At 41.4% G+C, this 21,040-nt stretch overlaps 1 protein-coding gene across 3 annotated transcripts in view; it reads left to right on the forward strand.

Moving 5' to 3' along the window:
* The window catches only part of LOC118397989 (zinc finger protein 40), a 77,220-nt gene that overhangs the window by 38,461 nt on the left and 17,719 nt on the right, over nucleotides 1–21,040 (forward strand). For all 3 annotated transcript variants that reach the window (XM_035792906.1, XM_035792905.2, XM_052470073.1), the window contains exon 3: nucleotides 11,686–11,742. In XM_035792906.1, coding sequence (XP_035648799.1) covers nucleotides 11,686–11,742 — 57 coding nt within the window. The remainder of the gene's footprint in view (nucleotides 1–11,685; nucleotides 11,743–21,040) is intronic.

The raw sequence follows: 21,040 nt of genomic DNA on the forward strand, positions 1-21,040 counted from the left end.
CCAACCAAATCATGAGAAAACAAAAAGATAATTACTTAACACATTGGAAAGAATTAACAAAAAAACAGAGCAAACTAGAATGCTATTTGGCCCTACACAGAGAGTACACAGCGGCAGAATACCTGACCACTGTGACTGACCCAAAATTAAGGAAAGCTTTGACTATGTACAGACTCAGTGAGCATAGCCTTGCTATTGAGAAAGGCCGCCGTAGGCAGACATGGCTCTCAAGAGAAGACAGGCTATGTGCTCACTGCCCACAAAATGAGGTGGAAACTGAGCTGCACTTCCTAACCTCCTGCCCAATGTATGACCATATTAGAGAGACATATTTCCCCAGATCACACAGATCCACAAAGAATTCGAAAACATATCCAATTTTGAAAAACTCCCATACCTACTGGGTGAAATTCCACAGTGTGCCATCACAGCAGCAAGATTTGTGACCTGTTGCCACGAGAAAAGGGCAACCAGTGAAGAACAAACACCATTGTAAATACAACCCATATTTATGCTTATTTATTTTATCTTGTGTCCTTTAATTATTTGTACATTGTATATATATATATATATAATATGACATTTGTAATGTCTTTACTGTTTTGAAACTGTTGTATGTGTAATGTTTACTGTTAATTTTTGTTGTTTTTCACTTTATATATTCACTTTGTATGTTGTCTACCTCACTTGCTTTGGCAATGTTAACACATGTTTCCCATGCCAATAAAGCCCTTGAATTGAATTGAATTGAGTGGCAGAGGCTTCTCCAAATGACCTGCTTCAGCTAATGACTGTGTTGATGTAGCATTTAGCTTTAGCCAAGTGTGCAGAAGACATGGCAACTTCGGGCTAAAGTATCTAATTAATTAAAGTGATTACGGAATGCATAAAAAAAAGTAATCTTAGTCTCAGCCATGCGACAATCACCCAGCCCTCAGCTTACCTCGGCTGGTCCGAAGGGCTTGTGTGAGGTTTGTTGTGTGTATGTGTGTGACTGCATGTGAAGGTTGTTTTTACACTGAATCTAATGGAACATGCTTCCTACCCCGCGCCGTCCCGGTCGCCTTTGCTGGCTGTCTGTCCGTGGAGTCAGTTGAGTGGAACCGCAGTCTGGATGTTCGTTCTGTCACACACACACTTGCTCTGGTTCACGGCCCCTAGAAGAACCAACCAATTGGGAACTTGAGATTTTGATCCAATCAAATTTGACGTGTGGCTTGTTTTGTTTCCCGTTTTGGGGTTTTATGCAGAGAAAGGAAAGAGTGCGTGTGCGTGTGCGTGTGTGTGTGTGTGTGTGTGTATTTGGGCTGGCTGTAACATTTCAATTATAATGTCTCTCCCCTGTCTTAATCAATCAGGAAGTGATACCAATCACATGGACTGATTTCCTATTTTCTTTTCCCTAATTTCTTTACTAAATTTGCGTTTTGTTTAATTTGTTTTGTTTTATTTTATCTATTCCAATTAGATCAATCTTTACCCATTCCACTGATAGAACATATTTTCTGACATTTTACATTCCGTGAGTGATTTGTAAGACACACTGAATCACATACCGGTGTTCCTGATTGTTTGTTAAATGTAAATATCAACCAGCAATGTCAATTAGTTCTGTTTTCTAGAGCCAGTCTGAATCATTGGGTCTATTTCAGCACCATAATCACACCTTCCATGATTGGCAACTGAGAAAGAAACAAATCATAATTTAGCTCTGCTTGGCCATGTGTTTTGGTTTGGCAGTCTGTCTCTTTATTTACACAGGACAGATTTTTGTCTAATAGCGATGGAAGTTTCAGGATTTACATTTGTCACCACCCGCGCCATTACGCAAACACACACCCACACAAACCCCCCAACCAACACATCTCAATCTGACCAATGTAGTTTTATATGCAGTACCAGTCAAATGTTGACACACCTACTCATTAAAAGGTTCTCTTACTTTTGACTATTTATCTACATTGTAGAATAAATAGAAGACATCAAAACTATAATAATATAATATATGCCATTTAGCAGACGCTTTTATCCAAAGCGACTTACAGTCATGTGTGCATACATTCTACTATGAAATTACACATATGGAATTACAGTGTAGTAACCAAAAAGTGCTAAACAAATCTAAATATATTTGAGATTCTTCAAAGTATCCACCCTTTGTCTTGATGACAGCTTTGCACACTCTTGGCAATCTCTCAACCAGATTCACCTGGAATGCTTTTCCAACCATCTTTAAGGAGTTCCCACATATGCTGAGCACTTGTCGGTTGCTTATTCTACAATGTAGAAAATAGTAAAAATAATGAAAAACCCTTGAATAAGTCGGTGTGTCCAAAATTTTGACTGATACTGTAGGAAGATTCCCACCAATCAATGGACGCCTGTTTGCTGCCTGCCGGTCTACTGCCTGCCTGCCTACCTACTTCCCACTGTTTCCTGTGGGGCCAGCCGCACTGTAAAGAACCCACACCAAAACTTGTGTGTGTACATGTTCAAAACCAAACTTGTAAGTTGTGACTGGGTGTTTGACTCAGTTTGTGCATAATGCATGTTGTGTCCATTCACTACCTTGCCTATACACACCACACCACAACCATCTCCCTCCCAGTCTATCCCAATGGAACGAGACGCGCCCAGCCCCAACAGGAAACGCTGCACCATACCATCCTCCCACGCTGCCTCCCCTCCTCCTGTCCTCGCAGAGTGCTTAGTAGTCAGAAGCTGATCCCGTAACTACAGAGACAGAGAGACGGAGCGAGATTCGCCTGAATTATTTGTTTGTCATGCTGCACGGCTTTTGAGAAGCGAAACTCTCAGACGTGCAGTCAGCACTGAAGTCTGCGTGGTTCCCTTTTTATTTTTATTTCTCCTCGTTCTCTGCTCCCCTCTCTCTCTCTCTCTATCCCTCCCTCCTTGTCCACTATGATTGACGGAGAGAGTCGGAGCACTCAGCACAGCACTGCAGTTTCTTTCTCATCCTCACACACACTCTCCATACCTCCTGGTCTATTAAGGCTGATGGAGCCAGTCGCTCCAGTGAGTGTCTGTGGGAGTGGGGAAGGTCAAAGCAGTGTGCACTAGCCTGTAAGTCTGCTGATGATGATAGACTGTTGGGTAATAGGACACTAGTCACTGGGCTTCCTCATCTCATCTACCACAGTGTGTGTGTCACCCACTGACCGTAACCAGGAGCTTACTGTACTTCCTAGAATAGGGTGTAGGTTCTTATTTTTTTGGTATCTTTTCTTGTCTGTGATTGGTTGTTTTCCCCAGACCCATAGGCGTCTCCAATGGTTTCTTGTAAGGGTGACCCAAACATGTGTCAGACAGACCATACTGTACAGTAGCTATCTGCTTCAGGAGGTCCCTGCTGAGAGCTGCAGAAAAAGAAATATCTTATTTTCAGACGACAGGAAGAGTGCCCGAGGAGGTAGCTCTTTGAGTTACACAATCTTCATCTCTCTCCCTTGCTGTGACAGAGAAGTGGGGGATGGCTGTCTGTTCCTGTCTCATCTGCAGCAGCATCAGTCTCACTTTTCCCCTCTCTCAATTCAGTGGGGCTTTATTGGCATTGGAAACATTTTATATTGTCTAAGCAAGTGAAATAAACAAACACAAGGGAGAGGACAACAGCATCAACAAAAACATATTAGAAATATTAGAAATTAGTTTCCTCATTTTGTGGACAGTGTGTACATTGCCCGTCTTTTCTTGAGGGCCAGATCTGCCTACAACAGCCTCTCAATAGCAAGGCTATGCTTACTGAGTCTGGACATAGTCAAAGATTTTCTTATTTTAGGGTCAGTTAGAGGTCAGGTATTCTGCCACTGTGTTCTCTCTGTTTATTGCCAGATACATAGTGCCCTATTGGCCCTGGTCAAAAGTAGTGCATTATATAGGGGATGGGGTGTAATTTGGAATGCAGCCAATAATAAAGCCATCCACCATACTGTTTGCTCTGCAGCCCACCAGGCATTGTGCTCCATTGTTGAACTGAACACACATATGCCAATCACAGATTGACTTAGTTGTTTGGCATAGTGGGCATGGCTAGGCCCAGGCACCAGAAGGGCAGAGCAGGCTGTTGAGCGGAGCTAAATGTGTTACTGCCTGGCAGGGGGAGGTGGGCAGGCAGGGGACGAGGAGCCTGGTGGTTTTCTAGTAGCAGGCCGAGACAGGTAGCAGGTAGTGGGTGCTGCCTGTCACGAGGAGAGCCTCAGTCCGAGCCAGGTGTTTGCTGCAGAGGTGCCCTGCACCTCATGGGCACACTCCTCCAATTGTATTAATTTGGGCCTAATGCTGACAGGGGCCCTGTTTCATTGAAGAGTTAAGAGCAAGCTATGCTCCTCCTCCTCCTTGCTGTGGCTTGGTGTTTCGGGAATTCACTAACATGTGGGTGTTGTAGCCAAGTCAATTATGTTTCACATGTGGTGGTTGTGATTTGTCATTTTTGGTCCATGGGGACCAGTTTAATCACATTCCACCTCACACTGAAGTGAGCAAAGACGGGGCAGTGTGTGTGCGTGTGTGCGTGTGTGTGGGGGGGGGCAGCCTGCAATGAGGATAGGATTCCTGGTTGTCATGGTAGCTCCAACGATGACTCGTTTTAGGCCCACGGCTCTGCAGCTTAATTGACATGCATCCTGCCCACACAAGCCACTTCCACCACCAATCTGATCCCCAGATATAATCACGTTGCCTGGATCAAAGTTTGACATGAGGGTCTTTACCGGGAGACTTTCTGCATCCCAAATGGTACCAAAAAGTAGTGCACCAAATAAGGATTAGGGTGCCATTTTGGATGCTGCCTCTATTAATGGGCTGCTGACTGGGCTCATCATATCAGAGATTTGAGAGTGAGGGAGAGGTAAAACAGAGTGAGAGATAATGTAAAGGGAGTAAAATATGGAGAGAGAGGGGTTAAAGGGAGACTCCATGTTACACAATAAATGTTGGATTTGTTCGATAAAGTCCCTCTTATGTCCAAAACCGTTTTGTTGGCACGTTTTGTTCAGTAATCTATTGGCTCAAAGGCAATCACAGCAGGCAGACGAAAAATCCAAATAGTACCAGTGAAGATTGTATAAACATGTCAAACGATGTTTAATCAATCCTCAGGTTGTTTTTTTGTCTAAATAATCAATAATATTTCAACCGGACAATAGCGTCGTCAATATAAAAGAAAAATGAAAGGTTGTTGCGCGCAACAAACAGCTCTGGGACTTTCCACTGTCCACTCATTGAAAGTGGTCATTCTCCCTAATTTTTCAGAATAAAAGTCTGAAACAATCTCTAAAGACTGTTCACAGCTAGTGGAAGCTATAGGGAATGCAATCTGGGTCATATCCCTTTATATAGTGGATAGGCTTTCAATGGAAAAACACCCATTTAAAAATAATAGCACTTCCTGGATGGATTTACCTCAGGTTTTAGCCTGCCATATCAATTCTGTAATACTCAGACATTATTTTAACAGTTTTGGAAACGTTAGTGTTTTTTCTATTCAAACCTACCAACTATATGCATATCCTAGCTTCTGGGCCTGAGTAACAGGCAGTTTACTTTAGGCACACTTCTCATCCGGAGGTGACAATACTACCCCCTTCCCCAAACAGGTTTTAAGAAATTATTATTCACAATGACAGCCTAGGAACAGTGGGTTACCTGCCTTGTTCGGGGGCAGAACGACAGATTTTTACCTTGTCAGCCCGGGGATTCGATCTGGCAACCTTTTGGTTACTGGCCCAATGCTCTAACCACTAGGCTACCTGCCACCCCCCAAAGACTTTAGGCTGTTCTGGAGGCAAAGGGGGTCTGACCCTGTACTAGATGGGTGTACCTAATAAACTGGTCATTGAGTGTACACAAAACATGTTGTTATATACATGCAATTGTCAGGTCCAACTCTTAAAATGAATGATCAAGGAAAACAAAATCACAAAAATGTTGTTCAATATGGGGAAAATAATCTCTGAATGCATTAGTTGAACCCTCAAGTTGAGCATAAAGCTTTAAAAAATAACAAACACATTAAATGGTTGGTGGAAACATAATTGGCTATTCTAGCACTAAGGTTAAGAGTATATGAACATTGTTTCCAGATAAAAGTTACTGTATCTGACCTGGCAGATTCAATGAAACATTCATGTTCTATGACAGAGTGGAATTTATTTGAATTGCACTTAATGAAATGCTATTTTCTGTCACTCAAACTGAAATTCTAATTCTACATCCTGTGGGGTGTGGACAATTCAATTTGAATTTCAGCTCATGAGTTGAATGGGAATCAATTCTGAATTTCACAACCATGACATATTACACTGGGTGTTATGTTCCAGTTTTGCTGCTTGAATACATGGTGAAAGCAGCTGTCTAAGTTGTAATAATTAACTCATTAAAATCAAGGAATTCATCTATGAAAGTGTAACCAAAGGGTTGTATAACCTACTTGTACTACCACAGACTCTGCCTAGGTCGGTGCAGTGCCTTGTGTCAAATGGAAAACAGCTGCATTGAACTGATTTATAGTCTCTGCTTTCTTGTATGAAAGCATCTTATGAACTTCAGATTTTTCTGTTTTCCTTAAACCTGCACTCGACAGCAGTCCAGTCACTGGCAACCATAACATAGCTTCATGAGTTCAATACCCTAAAACAAATGTTGACCCTCCCTCCGTTTAAATTCCAGTCAGGCATGTGTCCCAAATGGCACTCTATTCCCTATATAGTGCACTAGTCTTAGAGGGCTCTGTTCAAAAGCAGTGCACTATATAGGGAATAGGGTGCCATTTGGGACACAAACCCATTTTTTGTGCTCTGTTCATCGTCCCCGGCAACATAAATGCAGTGTTTATTTTTTACGTTATATTTGATTAATCATGTAAAAATTGCGTGATTAACATCTCTCCATTTTCTCCCTCTCGTGAAACACGTAGCTGTCTGGCTGTCATCCCAACCATGTCCAACATCACATCATAAAAGGCTCTTCTGAAAGCTTGCCTTTAATAACAGGGGTACTGGAATAACACACACAGTAATAACAGTAGCTAGGAATCTTAATGAGGGGAATAGGAACAACACTAATCATTCCCCACGGTCTTAATAACTCCTAGCATTCTGATTTAAGTGTGTTATCTTCATCCCAAATCACACCCTATTTCCCTTACAGTGCACTACTTTTGGAGTCCCTGACATTTGGACCCTGGTCATGGGCCTTGTTCAAAAGTAGTGCACTATAAAGGAAATAGGGTTCCATTTGGTATGCAGCCAGTGCCTCCCTTTCTCCCTCCTTCACTGCTTCATACTGTAACTGTGTTGTTCACTAAGGTTCAGAGGCGGTGTGCACTCAGTACTGGGCATAGTGGCTTATACTTAATAGGTGTGTCGTCAATCATTTGGTGTGTGTATTCTGATCTATGGTGAATGCTGTCCCTGGTCTCATACCCCATATTACCCCTCAGATTGTTCTGTTGTAGTAGTAATCAGTGAAGATTAGATTGCCAGTGTGGTCTAATGAAATACATGTACAAACAATAAAGCATAATAGTAAAAGTCTACCCTCAAATCCCCTGACCAATGAAAATGAGTATTTATTATTATTTTAAATGAGTTTGCAATAATATAGTTTGTGGAATGCTTTAGGGAGCTTTGGGGGGATAGTTCTAGTGAATGCCTGGTAGGCAATGTGGTTCTATGAACTGAAGCTGAGGGAAGTGTGTGTGTGTCGGAGGGACTCTGTTACTGATTCTGTCACTGGAGGCATACCAACCAGGCCTCAGTGCCAAGAACATGCTATCAGTCTGTGTCCCCTGTCAGAGGGCTATCTCAGTTCACACACACACACACACACACACACACACACACACACACACACACACACACACACACACACACACACACACACGACTGTTGGTCTCACGGTAATTGACAGTTAATTAACAAACACATAATCTCCTGGCTACCACACACAGCCTACAAGCCACTGATGCAGAACTTTGGAACGTCTACATTTTCAAAAGTCTAATAAATCCATGTAATATAGCCAAACCTTCACAATAAATCCATTAGTCTATTTCAAATGGCTGTGGGCTACACTAGTTCATTTAGCAGACAAGATTTGCTTAGAATTCCATGGCATTATTTTATAGTATGAAAAATACAAATGAACAAAGCTGAATAAAATAGAAAGGATATTTTCTCCAAGCGATTTGAGGGAGTGAGCACATACGGCTATTCTGTGTTGTGCTGTTAACAAAGAAATAGTCATACCTATATGCTTAATTTAGAGTTATTAATGTATCTTTCGCAGACTTCAATTTGACAAGAACTTGATAATGCCTCCAATTTCCCTGCAGCATCCCCTTTGTGTGGCCGTAATGCATCCTAAAAAATCCATGCCTTTTACAGGCTACAAGTGAAGACAGACAACTGCTCGCGTCCTAATTAAATTCCGAGGTGCATATTGAAGATATTGTAAGAGCTACATTTACTTTTCGGCAGCCAACAAGATGAGTAGGTCTAACGAACAGCAAAAGCACACGCCTATGTCAATCTAATATCCCCCATTGTACAAAGTCGACCTATTCTGTGCGAGAAATAAATATTCCTAACGTGATCTGGGACAGTTGTGGGATGCGATCGTTTCCAAATTAATACAACCAGTAGAATGTAAAAACACTTTACCTACTGTGGCTGACACAACAGATCAGAATGTTTAGCTTAAAATTTTGATAGCCTAATAGTTTATTTCTTCACATTATAAGCGCAGCAATGCTCATATATATATATATATATAAGCGTGAATGTTTCATTAGCGGAAACACCATTTTCAAAAGTGCAATTGTGCATGTAATGCTTTTCTTATAAAGGTGCATGTAATGCTTTTCTTATAAAGGTGCATGTAATGCTTTTCTTATAAAGGTGCATTTTTATGGGGGAAATTATCTTCCCTAAACTTGAAACTCACGCACTGCTTTTTTTGCCAGTTAGGGTCTACACCCCTTGTAAATCAGATTATTGTGCTTCATTTTAAGAGGTTATTTGGCCACTTTAGTTGTGATACAAACCTTATTAAAACATATAGGCCTATGGGCTAGGCTACATGAGGTGTGCAACTATGATTTGAAAAAGTTTATGCTTGGCATCATTCACGAGTGATAATATATAATTCACAAGTGATAGGCTAATATCACCCAACAGACTATTCTTGATTTAATCTTGACTTTACATATAATAAATACTGTGTGAAATTTGTTTTGATTTAGAATGGACCATTATCAGGCACCTGTATTGAAACAGGGGCAGCAGGAAAAAAACATGTAATCTATGCACTTAAATAGCGAGTGGAGGGCGCTTTTCTCCGTTGTTTATTTTCATGCCAGTCAGATAGGCTATACTCCTGTTGTAAATATAAGCACGGTGTTTAATATTAGGAAAGTTGAGAAATAAATATACAGTAGTAGGCCTAGCCTATAGAAAGCTGATTCTCCTATTTTAGTGGATACAGTGATTAGAGGGACAATAAAGTGCTGAGTATCAGGCAGTTAGTAAAAACATGTTTTTTTTAAATATATATATTTCCCCTTTATTGAACCAGGTAGGCCAGTTGAGAACAAGTTCTCATTTACAACTGCGGCCCGGCCAAGATGGAGCAAAGCAGTGCGACACAAACAGAGTTACACATAACACAATAGAAAAGTCTATATACAGTGTGTGCAAATGTAGTAAGATTAGGGCGGCAAGGCAATGAATAGGCCATAGTAGCGAAATAATTACAATTTAGCAATTAAGAATTTAGCTACCAAATGGCACCATATTCCCTTTATAGTGCCTTCATGTCACAATCGTTATAATGAGTGGACAAAGATGCAGCGTGGTATGGTTCCATTCTCTTTATTAGGAATTGAAACTCAAAGAAAACAATAAATCGCAAAACGAAACGTGAAGCAACAATCGTGTTCACAGGCAACTATACGTAGTCAAGATCCCACAAAGCATAATGGGGATCATATTTAGGCAGCCATTTCCCCTATCAGAGACCACGATAAACAGCTGCCTCTGATTGGGAACCATACCAGGCCAACATAGAAATATAATTACCTAGATGACCCAACCTAGTCACACCCCGACCTAACCAACAGAGAATAAAAAGCTCTCTATGGTCAGGGCATGACACTTCAGAAAGTATTCATACCCCTTATTCCACATGTTGTGTTACAGCCTGAATTCAACATGGGTTAAATAGGTTTTTGTTATCACCCATCTACACTCAATACCAGATAATGACAAAGTGAAAACATGCATGTTTTTGTTTATTTTTGAAAATGTATTGACAATGAAATACAGAAATATATAATTTACATAAGTATTCACACACCCGAGTCAATACATGTGAGAAACACCTTTGGCAGCGATTACAGCTGTCAGTCTTTTTGTGTAAGCAACTCCAGTGTAGATGTGGCCTTGCGTTTTAGGTATTTGTCCTGCTGAAAGGTGAATTAATCTCCCAGTGTCTGGTGGAAAGCAAACTGAACCACGTTTTCCTCTAGGATTGGCGTCATGGTGGAATCCCTGAGCAGTTTCCTTCTTCTCCGGAAACTGAGTTAGGAAGGACGCCTGTATCTTTCTAGTGACTAGTTGAATTGATACACCATCCAAAGTGTAATTAATAACTACATCATGCTCAAAAGGGATATTATTTGTCTGCTTTTTTTCCCACCCATCTACCAATAAGTGCCCTTCTTTACGAGGCATTTGAAAATCTCCCTGTTCTTTCTTGTTAAATCTGTGTTTGAAATTCACTGCTAGACTGAAGGACCTTACAGATAATTGTATGTGTGGGTTACAGAGATGAGGTAGTCATTCAGAAATCATGTTAAACACTATTATTGCACACAGTGGGTCCGTGCAACTTGTGACTTGTTATGCAAATGAACTTTAGGCTTGCATAAATAAGAGATTGAATATTTATTGACTCAAGATATTTTAGATTTTAATTTTTTTAATAAATGTGTACAATTTTTGATAGACATAATTCTGCTTTGTCATTATGAAGCATTGTGTGTAGGCCAGTCAATTTAATCCATTTTAAATTTTGTCTAACAACAAAATGCGGAAAAGGTCAAGGGTGTGAATAAAAGGTCTAATCGAGATGGAAATAATACACAGCCATGTGAGTTGTGTTGTGATGTCGCCTAGGTTGTGCTTGATCTTATCCATACATTGATCCTCATGGAATCCCTTCAGTTTCTTAAAGGTAATTAGAATTACATTATCACTGCGTTCATTTCTTTAGCTCATTTCCGCTAACATGTATTATGTATATGCTGTGGAATTGAGGTATTTTAAGAGCTCTCAACATTGTGTCCCAATTCATACCTTATTCCCTATAGTGCACTAAATTTGGAAAAGGGTGCCATTTGGGACATTACCTGTGTGTACTAGCCCTAAGAGCTGTTCTCATAATGATGGTTTTTGTAGTACTCTGGTGTTCTCCCTCCCCTAAGAAGGTCTGGTTCTTATTATAATAAAAAACCTCTCCATATCACAACACCAATGTAGGAAGCATCCCCAGGATCATTAGTTATTTTCTACATTGCCTATAGTGTGGATAATAATCAGCCTCTTACTTCTGGTTTGTTTCTCTGTGCTGAAAACCAACAGGTATCCTTCCTTTCTTGTGTTGCAGATAAAATCGAAGAAGCACAGAATGAACTGAAAGATACCAAAGCCGGCGCACAGAAAGGTATCATTTCTAATCGATGAGTAACGATCTAAGGGAATTAATGGAATGCTTTCACTTTCAACATATGCTAGTTAACTAAGTGTATGCTAAGTGTCCATACTTACAGTAACGCAGTGATTTGTAAAGAACGTACTGTGCCATTTTACGTACTGCTGCAACTGCTGGTGTTCTGTGGCAAATGTTGGGAGTGTCTTTTTGAGCTCATCATAGGAAAAAGTATTGGTCCTTTGTGCGCTGTGTTAGTGGAGTTCAGTCATTACATTATGGAGATTACATTTTTAACGCAGGAAAAACTGCCTGGATATTTTCCGTCTGCGTTTCCTCAGGCAGTCATTGGTTGCTTCAGAAATGGCACCCTATTCTCTATGTAGTACACTACTTTTGACTAGAACCATATCGGTCCTGGTCAAATGTAGTGCACCACAGAGGGAATAGGATGCAATTTCTGACAGTCAGTGTATTGAAAAAGCTTTGCCTGGTTGCTACACAATACATTTTGTCCTCTGATGTTAATGATAACTTGAGGTAGCCTGTGTCAACCCTATGATAATACTGATGAGGTAGCCCGTGTCAACCCTATGATAATACTGATGTAAACAGCACATCATTCAATGTACCCTAAAGTCAGTCAACTCAAAATGTTCTTGTTTTTTGTACGATACATACAAGGAACATTTTAATTGGTCAATCACAGAAGCTCACGAGGTGGAATACGGCGAAGGCTTTGTTTTTGAAAGGGGTTATGCTAACTGTAAAATAAAAAAAAATTGTGTTTTCTAAAGCTAACCAGCTTCAGTTAGCTTGACATTCCAGCTCAGGGCATTCAGAAAGTATTCAGACCCCTTGACTTTTTTTCACATTTTGTTACGTTACAGCCTTATTCTAAAATGGATTAAATTGTCCCCCCCCAAGCTACACACAATACCCCATAACAACAAAGCAAAACCAGTTTTTTTTTAGAAATGTATGACGAATTAACAGAAATACCTTATTTACATAAGCATTCAGACCCTTTGCTATGAGACTTGAAATTGAGCTCAGGTGCTTCCTGTTTCCATTGATCATCCTTGAGATGTTTCTGCAACTTGATTGGAGTCCACCTGTGGTAAATTTTTATTATTGGACATGATTTGGAAAGGCACACACACCTGTCTATATAAGGTCCCCTAGTTGATAGTTGACATTTCAGAACCAAAACCAAGCCATGAGGTCAAAATAATTGTCCATAGAGCTCCGAGACAGGATTGTGTCAGCACAGATGTGGGGATTGAAGGTCCAAGAACACAGTGGCCTCCATCATTCTTAAATGGAAGAAGTTTGGAGCCACCAAGATGCTTCCTACAACTGGCCGCTGGCCAAACTGTGCAATCGGAGGAGAAGGGCCTTTGTCAAGGAGGTGACCAAGAACACGATGGTCACTCTGACAGAGCTCCAGAGTTCCTCTGTGAAAATGGTAGAACCTTCCAGAAGGACAACCATCTCTGCAGCACTCCACCAATCAGGCCAGACGGAACCACTCCTCAGTAAAAGGCACATGACAGACCGCTTGGCACCTAAAAGACTCTCAGACCATTAGAAACAAGATTCTCTGGTCTGATGAAACCAAGGTTGAACTCTTTGGCCTGAATGCCAAACGTCACATCTGGAGGGAACCTGGCACCATCCCTACAGTGAAGCATGGTGGCAGCATCATGCTGTGGCAATGTTTTTCAGTGGCAGGGACTGGGAGACTAGTCAGGGTCGAGGGAAAGATGAACCGAGCAAAGTAAAGACAGGTCCTTGATGAAAACCTGCTCCAGAGCCTCACGCTGTGGCAAAGGTTCACCTTCCAACAAGACAACAACCCTAAACTCACAGCCAGGAAATGCAGGAGTGCCTCCGGGGAAAGTCTCTGAATATCCTTGAGTGGCCCAGCCAGAGCCCGGACTTGAACCCGATCAAACATCTCTGGAGAGACCGGAAAAATAGCTGTGCAGCAACACTGCCCATCCAACCTGACAGAGCTTGAGAGGATCTGTAGAGAAGAATGGAAGAAACTTCCCAAATACAGCTGTGCAAAGCTTCTAGCGTCATACCCAAGAAGACTTGAGTGTAATCACTGCCAAAGGTGCTTCAACAAAGTACTCAGTAAAGGGTCTGAATACTGATGTAATATTTAGGTTTATTTTTAATACATTTTTCCAAAATGTCTATACCTGTTTTTGCCATGTCATTATAGGGTGTTGTGTGTAGATTTGAGGAAAATCATCTATTTACTCTATTTTAGAACGTAATGTAACAAAATGTGGAAAAAGTTAAGGGGTCTGAATACTTTCAGAATGCACTGCATGTCTATGGTTGGTTCAAATAAAAAAAATTGTCACATACACATGGTTAGCAGATGTTAATGCAAGTGTAGTGAAATGCTTGTGCTTCTAGTTCCGACAATACAGTAATAACCAACGAGAAATCGAACAATTCCACAGCAACTACCTTACACTTGTTTGTATAAAGGGATGAAGAATATGTACATAAAAATATATGAATGAGTGATGGTACAGAACGGCATAGGTAAGATGCAGTAGATGGTATAGAGTACAGTATATACATATGAGATGAGTAATGTAGGGTATGTAAACATAAGTGGCATTGTTTAAAGTGGATAGTGATATACATTTGTACATCAATTTTTCCATTATTAAAGTGGCTGGAGTTGAGTCAGTATGTTGGTAGCAGATACTCAATGTTAGTGGTGGCTGTTTAACAGTCCTCGGTCCCTGCTTTGATGCACCTGTACTGACCTCGCCTTCTGGTTGATACCAGGGTGAACAGGCAGTGGCTGGGGTGATTGTTGTCCTTGATGATCTTTATGTCCTTCCTGTGACATCGGGTGGTGTAGGTGTCCTGGAGGGCAGGTAGTTTGCCCCCGGTGATGCGTTGCGCAGACCTCACTACCCTCTGGAGAGCCTTACTGTTGTGGGCGGAGCAGTTGCCGTACAAGGCAGTGATACAGCCCGACAGGATGCTCTCGATTGTGCATCCGTAAAAGTTTGTAAGTGCTTTTGGTGACAAGCCACATTTCTTCAGCCTCCTGAGGATGAAGAGGCGCTGCTGTGCCTTCTTCACCACGCTGTCTGTGTGGGTGGACCAATTCAGTTTGTCCGTCATGTGTACACTGAGGAACTTAAAACTTACTACCTCTCCACTACTGTCCCCTCGATGTGGATAGTGGGGTGCTCCCTCTGCTGTTTCCTGAAGTCCACGATCATCTCCTTTGTTTAGTTGACGTTGAGTGTGAGGTTATTTTCCTGACACCACACTCCGAGGGCCCTCACCTCCTCCCTGTAGGCAGTCTCTTCGTTGTTGGTAATCAAGCCTACCACTGTAGTGTCGTCCGCAAACTCGATGATTGAGTTGGAGGCGTGCATGGCCACTCAGTCGTGGGTGACCAGGGAGTAGAGGAGAGGGCTCAGAACACACCCTTGTGGGGCCCCAGTGTTGAGGATCAGCGGGGAGGAGATGTTGTTACCTACCCTCACCACCTGGGGGCGGTCCGTCAGGAAGTCCAGTACCCAGTTGCACAGGGCGGGGTCGAGACCCAGGGTCTCGAGCTTGATGACGAGTTTGGAGGGTACTATGGTGTTAAATTCTGAGCTGTAGTCAGCATTCTCACATAGGTATTCATCTTGTACAGATGGGTTAGGGCAGTGTGCAGTGTGGTTGCTACGTCTGTGGACCTTTTGGGGCGGTAAGCAAATTGGAGTGGGTCTAGGGTGTCAGGTAGGGGGGAGGTGATCTGGTCCTTGACTAGTCTCTCAAAGCACTTCATGATGACAGAAGTGAGTGCTACGGGGCAGTAGTCATTTAGCTCAGTTACCTTAGCTTTCTTGGCAACAGGAACAATAGTGGCCCTCTTGAAGCATGTGGTAACAGCAGACTGGGATAAGGATTGATTGAATATGTCCATAAACACACCAGCCAGCTGGTCTGCGCATGCTCTGAGGACGCGGCTGGGGATGCCGCCTGGGCCTGCAGCCTTGCGAGTGTTAACACGTTTAAATGTTTTACTCACGTCGGCTGCAGTGAAGGAGAGTCCACATGTTTTGGTAGTGGGCCGTGTCAGTGGCACTGTATTGTCCTCAAAGTGAGCAAAGAAGTTGTTTAGTCTGTCTGGGAGCAAGATCCTGGTCCGCGACGCGGCTGGTTTTCTTTTTGTAATCCGTGATTGACTGTAGACCCTGCCACATACCTCTTGTGTCTGAGCCGTTGAATTGCGACTCTACTTTGTCTCTATAGAGGTCGACCGATTAATCGGAATGGCCGATTAATTAGGGCTGATTTCAAGTGTTCATAACAATCGGAAATCTGTATTTTTGGACACCGATATGGCCGTTTTTTATTTTAATCTTCTTTTTTTACACCTTTTAATCTTTATTTAACTTAACTAGGCAACTCAGTTAAGAACACATTCTTATTTTCAATGACGGCCTAGGAACGGTGTGTTAACTGCCTCTTTCAGGGGCAGAACGACAGATTTTCACCTTGTCAGCTCGGGGATTCAATCTTGCAACCTTAGTGAACTACTCCAACACTAACTACCTGCCTCTCATTGCACTCCACGAGGAGACTGCCTGTTACGCGAATGCAGTAAGCCAAGGTAAGTTGATAGCTAACGTTAAACTTATCTTATAAAAAAATCTATCAATCATAATCACTAGTTAAACTAGTAATATCATCAACCATGTGTAGTTATCTAGCATGTCCTGCGTTGCATATAATCGATGCGGTGCGTATCGTTGCTCCAATGTGTACCTAACCATGAACATCAATGCCTTTCTTAAAATCAATACACGCACAGAAGTATATATTTTTAAACCTGCATATTTAGCTAAAAGAAATCCAGGTTAGCAGGCAATATTAACCAGGTGAAATTGTGTCACTTCTCTTGCATTCATTGCACGCAGAGTCAGTATACTGTATACATATTACCTCGACTACCTCGTACACCTGCACCTTGTATATATCCTTGTTGTTATTTTATTGTGGTACTATTTTTTCTTCAGTTTATTCAGCAATTTTGTAGTTTTTTAGTCTGCATTGTTTGTTAAGGGCTCCTAAGTAAGCATTTCACTGGAAGGTCTGCACCGTTTGTATTCGGCGCCTGTGACCAAAAAGAAAAGTGATCTAATTTGAAATGGAGTTCGTCTTGAGTTAACCTGCCTCGTAGCAGGTTAGTTCTGAAGAATTCCTTGCCATTTGTAGGATACTCCTCTGGTCAGAGTTTATCATGGAGAAAGGATGCATCCCAATTGACACCCTATTCCCCATGTAGTGCACTACTTTTTGAGTAGTGCATTATACAGGGCAGTAGTTTTCAAACTGTGTTTTCCTAATATTGCTACTTTTTTTGAACATTCAATTATAAATGTAACCTGTGGAATGAATGTGATTATTTGATTTGGGAGCACCAGTCCCACTAGAAAGAATATCACTCAGATAATACATTGAATGGCACAAATGGTTACATCTGTATAGATTATTTGTAGTATGTACCAGGTGAGATGGAGGTCATCACCACTAAATAACTTCAAAGGGACATTTGGGGAATTTTAGGTGTGGAATTTTTATCCCATCAGTGTGCCACGGTTGGGAACCACTGATATAGAGAATAGGGTACTATTTGGGACCTAGATATAAATATTTACTCATGCCTTGAACGCTGTTAAGGCTATGTTCCTTAGCTAGGAAGATTAGTGTTAGTATGCCAAAGAGATTACTACATCAGGAAGGTTCCGGTATTTCCTCTATCCCATTAGATCCCCCCCTGCTCTCTGAGCAGGCCCTACATAGTATCCATCCTAAATGGCACCCTTTTCCCTTTATAGTGAAGTACTTTCAACCAGGGCCCAAAAGTAGTGCGCTAAATAGGGAATAGGGTTCCCTTTGAGACACAGCCTCAGTCTCCTTTTGAATGAGGTTGGGTGGGGTTGTGTTGAAGCGAGAGGATTCGGAACAAACAATGTATTGATCGTCTAAATCCCCTCTCCAAATACACCACCGGTGATGTCACCAGGCCTGTAAATCACAGGTTAATCCCCATGGAAAGGCACTATCAATAGGTGCTACTAGGACACCATTTCAATGGCTTCTCATTTTCCTTGTCTTTCAGTCATTTTTCTCCCTTGCGTTCTAACTCATGGCCATTCCCTGCAATGTACCATGTAATCCAGAATAGTAATCTAAGATAAAACATGGCTGGTGAAAAACTGCATTTCATTGCAAGTGCAAATAATTGATTTAGACCTATTAATTTAGAAGACCACCAAGCATAACTTAGTGTCTTTTTTAGAAAGTATTCACACCCCTTGACTTATTCCACATGTTGTGTTACAGCCTGAATTTAGCATGTATTACCTTGAGATTTTGTGTCACTGTCCTACACACAATACCCCACAATATCAAAGTAGAACGTTTTTTTCTCAATGTTTACAACATAATAAAAATGAAAAGCTGAAATGTCTTTTGTTATGGCAAGGCTAAATAAATTCAGGAGTAAACATTTGCATAACAAGTCACATAATAAGTTGCGTCACATACAATTATCGGTAAGGTCCCTCAGTCGAGCAGATTTAACCACGACCAGGGAGATTTCCAATGCCTTGCAAAGAAGGGCACATAGGAAAGGGGGATCTAGAAAGAGAAAGGGGGATACCTAGTCAGTTGTACAACTGAATGCATTCAACTGAAATGTGTCTTCCGCATTTAACCCAACGCTCTGAATCAGAGGGGTGCGGGGGGGCTGCCTTAATCGACATTCACGTCTTCGGCGCCCGGGGAACAGTGAGTTAACTACCTTGCTCAGGAGCAGAAGGACATATTTTACTTTTTATTTTACCTTTATTTAACTAGGCAAGTCAGTTAAGAACAAATTCTTAATTACAATGACGGCCTACTCCGGCCAAACCCGGACGACGCTGGGCCAATTGTGCACCGCCCTATGGGACTCCCAATCACAGCCGGATGTGGTACAGCCTGGATACGAACCAGGTACTATAGTGATGTGTCTTGCGCTGAGATGCAGTGTCTTAGACCGCTGCACCACTCAGCATTGTGAAGTTATTAATTACACTTTGGATGGTGTATCAATACACCCAGTCACTACAGAGATACAGGTGTCCTTCCTAACTTAGTTGCCGGAGAGGAAGGAAACCACCCACGGATTTGACCATGAGGCCAATGGTGACCTTAAGTGTTTAATGGCTATGATAGGAGACAACTGAGGATGGATCAATATTTTAATTATTCCACAATACTAACCTAATTGACAGAGTGAAAAGGAAGCCTGTATATAATAAACATTTTCCAAAACATGCATCCTGTTTGCAACAAGGCACTAAAGTAGCACTGCAAAACAATTGGCAAAGCAACTAACTTTTTGTGCCGAGTACAGTGTTATGTTTGGGTCAAATTCAATACAGCACATTACTGAGTACCACTCCCCATAGTTTCAAGCATAGTGGTGGCTGTATCATGTTATGAGTATGCTTTTATCATTAAGGAATGGCAAGGTTTTCAGGATAAAAAAATTAATGGAATGGAGTTAGGCAAAATCCTAGAGGAAAACCTTGTTCGGTCTACTTTCCATCAGACACTGGGTGAAGTATCCACCTTTCAGCAGGACAATAACCTAAAACACAAGGCCAAATATACACTGGAGTTGCTTACCAAGAACACAGTGAATGTTCCTGAGTAGCCGAGTTACAGTTCTGACTTAAATTTACTTGAAAATCTATTGCAAGACCTGAAAATGGTTGTCTAGCAATGATCAACAACCAATTTGGCAGAGCTTGAATAATTGTGAAAAGAATAATGGGCAAATGTTGCTCAATCCAGGTGTGGAAAGCTCTTAGAAACATACCCAGAAAGACTCACTGCTGTAATCGCTGCCAAAGATGATTATACAAAATATTGACTCGGGTGTGAAAACTTATTTCAATCAGATTTTTCTGTATTTAATTTTCAATACATTTCTAAAAACATTTTTTCACTTTTCCTTCTGGGGTGTTGTGTGTAGATGGGTGAGAAGAAAATATATTTAATCAATTTTTTAATCTATGTCAGGGACTAATAAGAATCCTGACATAATTTTATGGGTAATGTGAGGGGAAAAATGTAAAAGCCAGGAAATCATGACAGGCCTATAGGCCCTGGTCAACAGTAACATAATATATAGGAAATAGGGTGCGATTTGGGATGCACACAGGGTACAGCTAACCTTATGTAATGGGTCACTAAAACCACACTATTTACCCTTTTGATGCGTATGATCACATATTTGTGATCATTGTTGAGTGGTCCCTGCAGCGTACCATTGCAAATACAGTTGAAGTTAGACGTTTACATACACTTAGGTTGGAGTCATTAAAACTTGTTTTTCAACCACTCCACAAATTTCTTGTTAACAAACTATAGTTTTGACAAGTCGGTTAGGACATCTACTTTGTGCATGACACAAGTCATTTTTCTAACAATTGTTTACATACAGATTTATAATTCACTGTATCACAATTCCAGTGGGTCAGAAGTTTACATACACTAAGTTGACTGTACCTTTATACAGCTTGGAAAATTCCAGAAAATTATGTCATGGCTTTAGAAGCTTCTGATAGGCTAATTGACATAATTTGAGTCAATTGGAGGTGTACCTGTGGATGCATTTCAAGGCCTACCTTCAAACTCAGTGCGTCTGATTGACATCATGGGAAAATCAAAATAAATCAGATAAGACCTCAGAAAATAAATGCTAGACCTCCACAAGTCTGGTTCATCCTTGGGAGCAATTTCCAAACACTTGAAGGTACCACGTTCATCTGTACAAACAATAGCACGCAAGTGTAAACACCATGGGACTACGCAGCCGTCATACCGCTCAGGAAGGAAACATGTTCTGTCTCCTAGAGATGAACGTAATTTGGTGCGAAAAGTGCAAATCAATCCCAGAACAACAGCAAAGGACCTTGTGAAGATGGAAACCGGTACATAAAGTATCTATATCCACAGTAAAACGAGTCCTATATCGACATAACCCGAAAGGCCTCTCAGCAAGGAAGAAACCACTGCTCCAAAACTGCCATAAAAAAAGAGAGACTATGGTTTGCAACAGCACATTGGAAGAAAGATCGTACTTTTTGGAGAAATGTCCTCTGGTCTGATGAAACAAAAATATAACTGTTTGGCCAGAATGACCATTGTTATGTTTGGAGGACAAAGGGGGAGGCTTGCAAGCCGAAGAACAACATCCCAACCGTGAAGCTTGGGG

Source organism: Oncorhynchus keta, chromosome 19, assembly GCF_023373465.1.
Source record: "Oncorhynchus keta strain PuntledgeMale-10-30-2019 chromosome 19, Oket_V2, whole genome shotgun sequence".
In the NCBI taxonomy this organism is placed as follows: domain Eukaryota; kingdom Metazoa; phylum Chordata; class Actinopteri; order Salmoniformes; family Salmonidae; genus Oncorhynchus; species Oncorhynchus keta.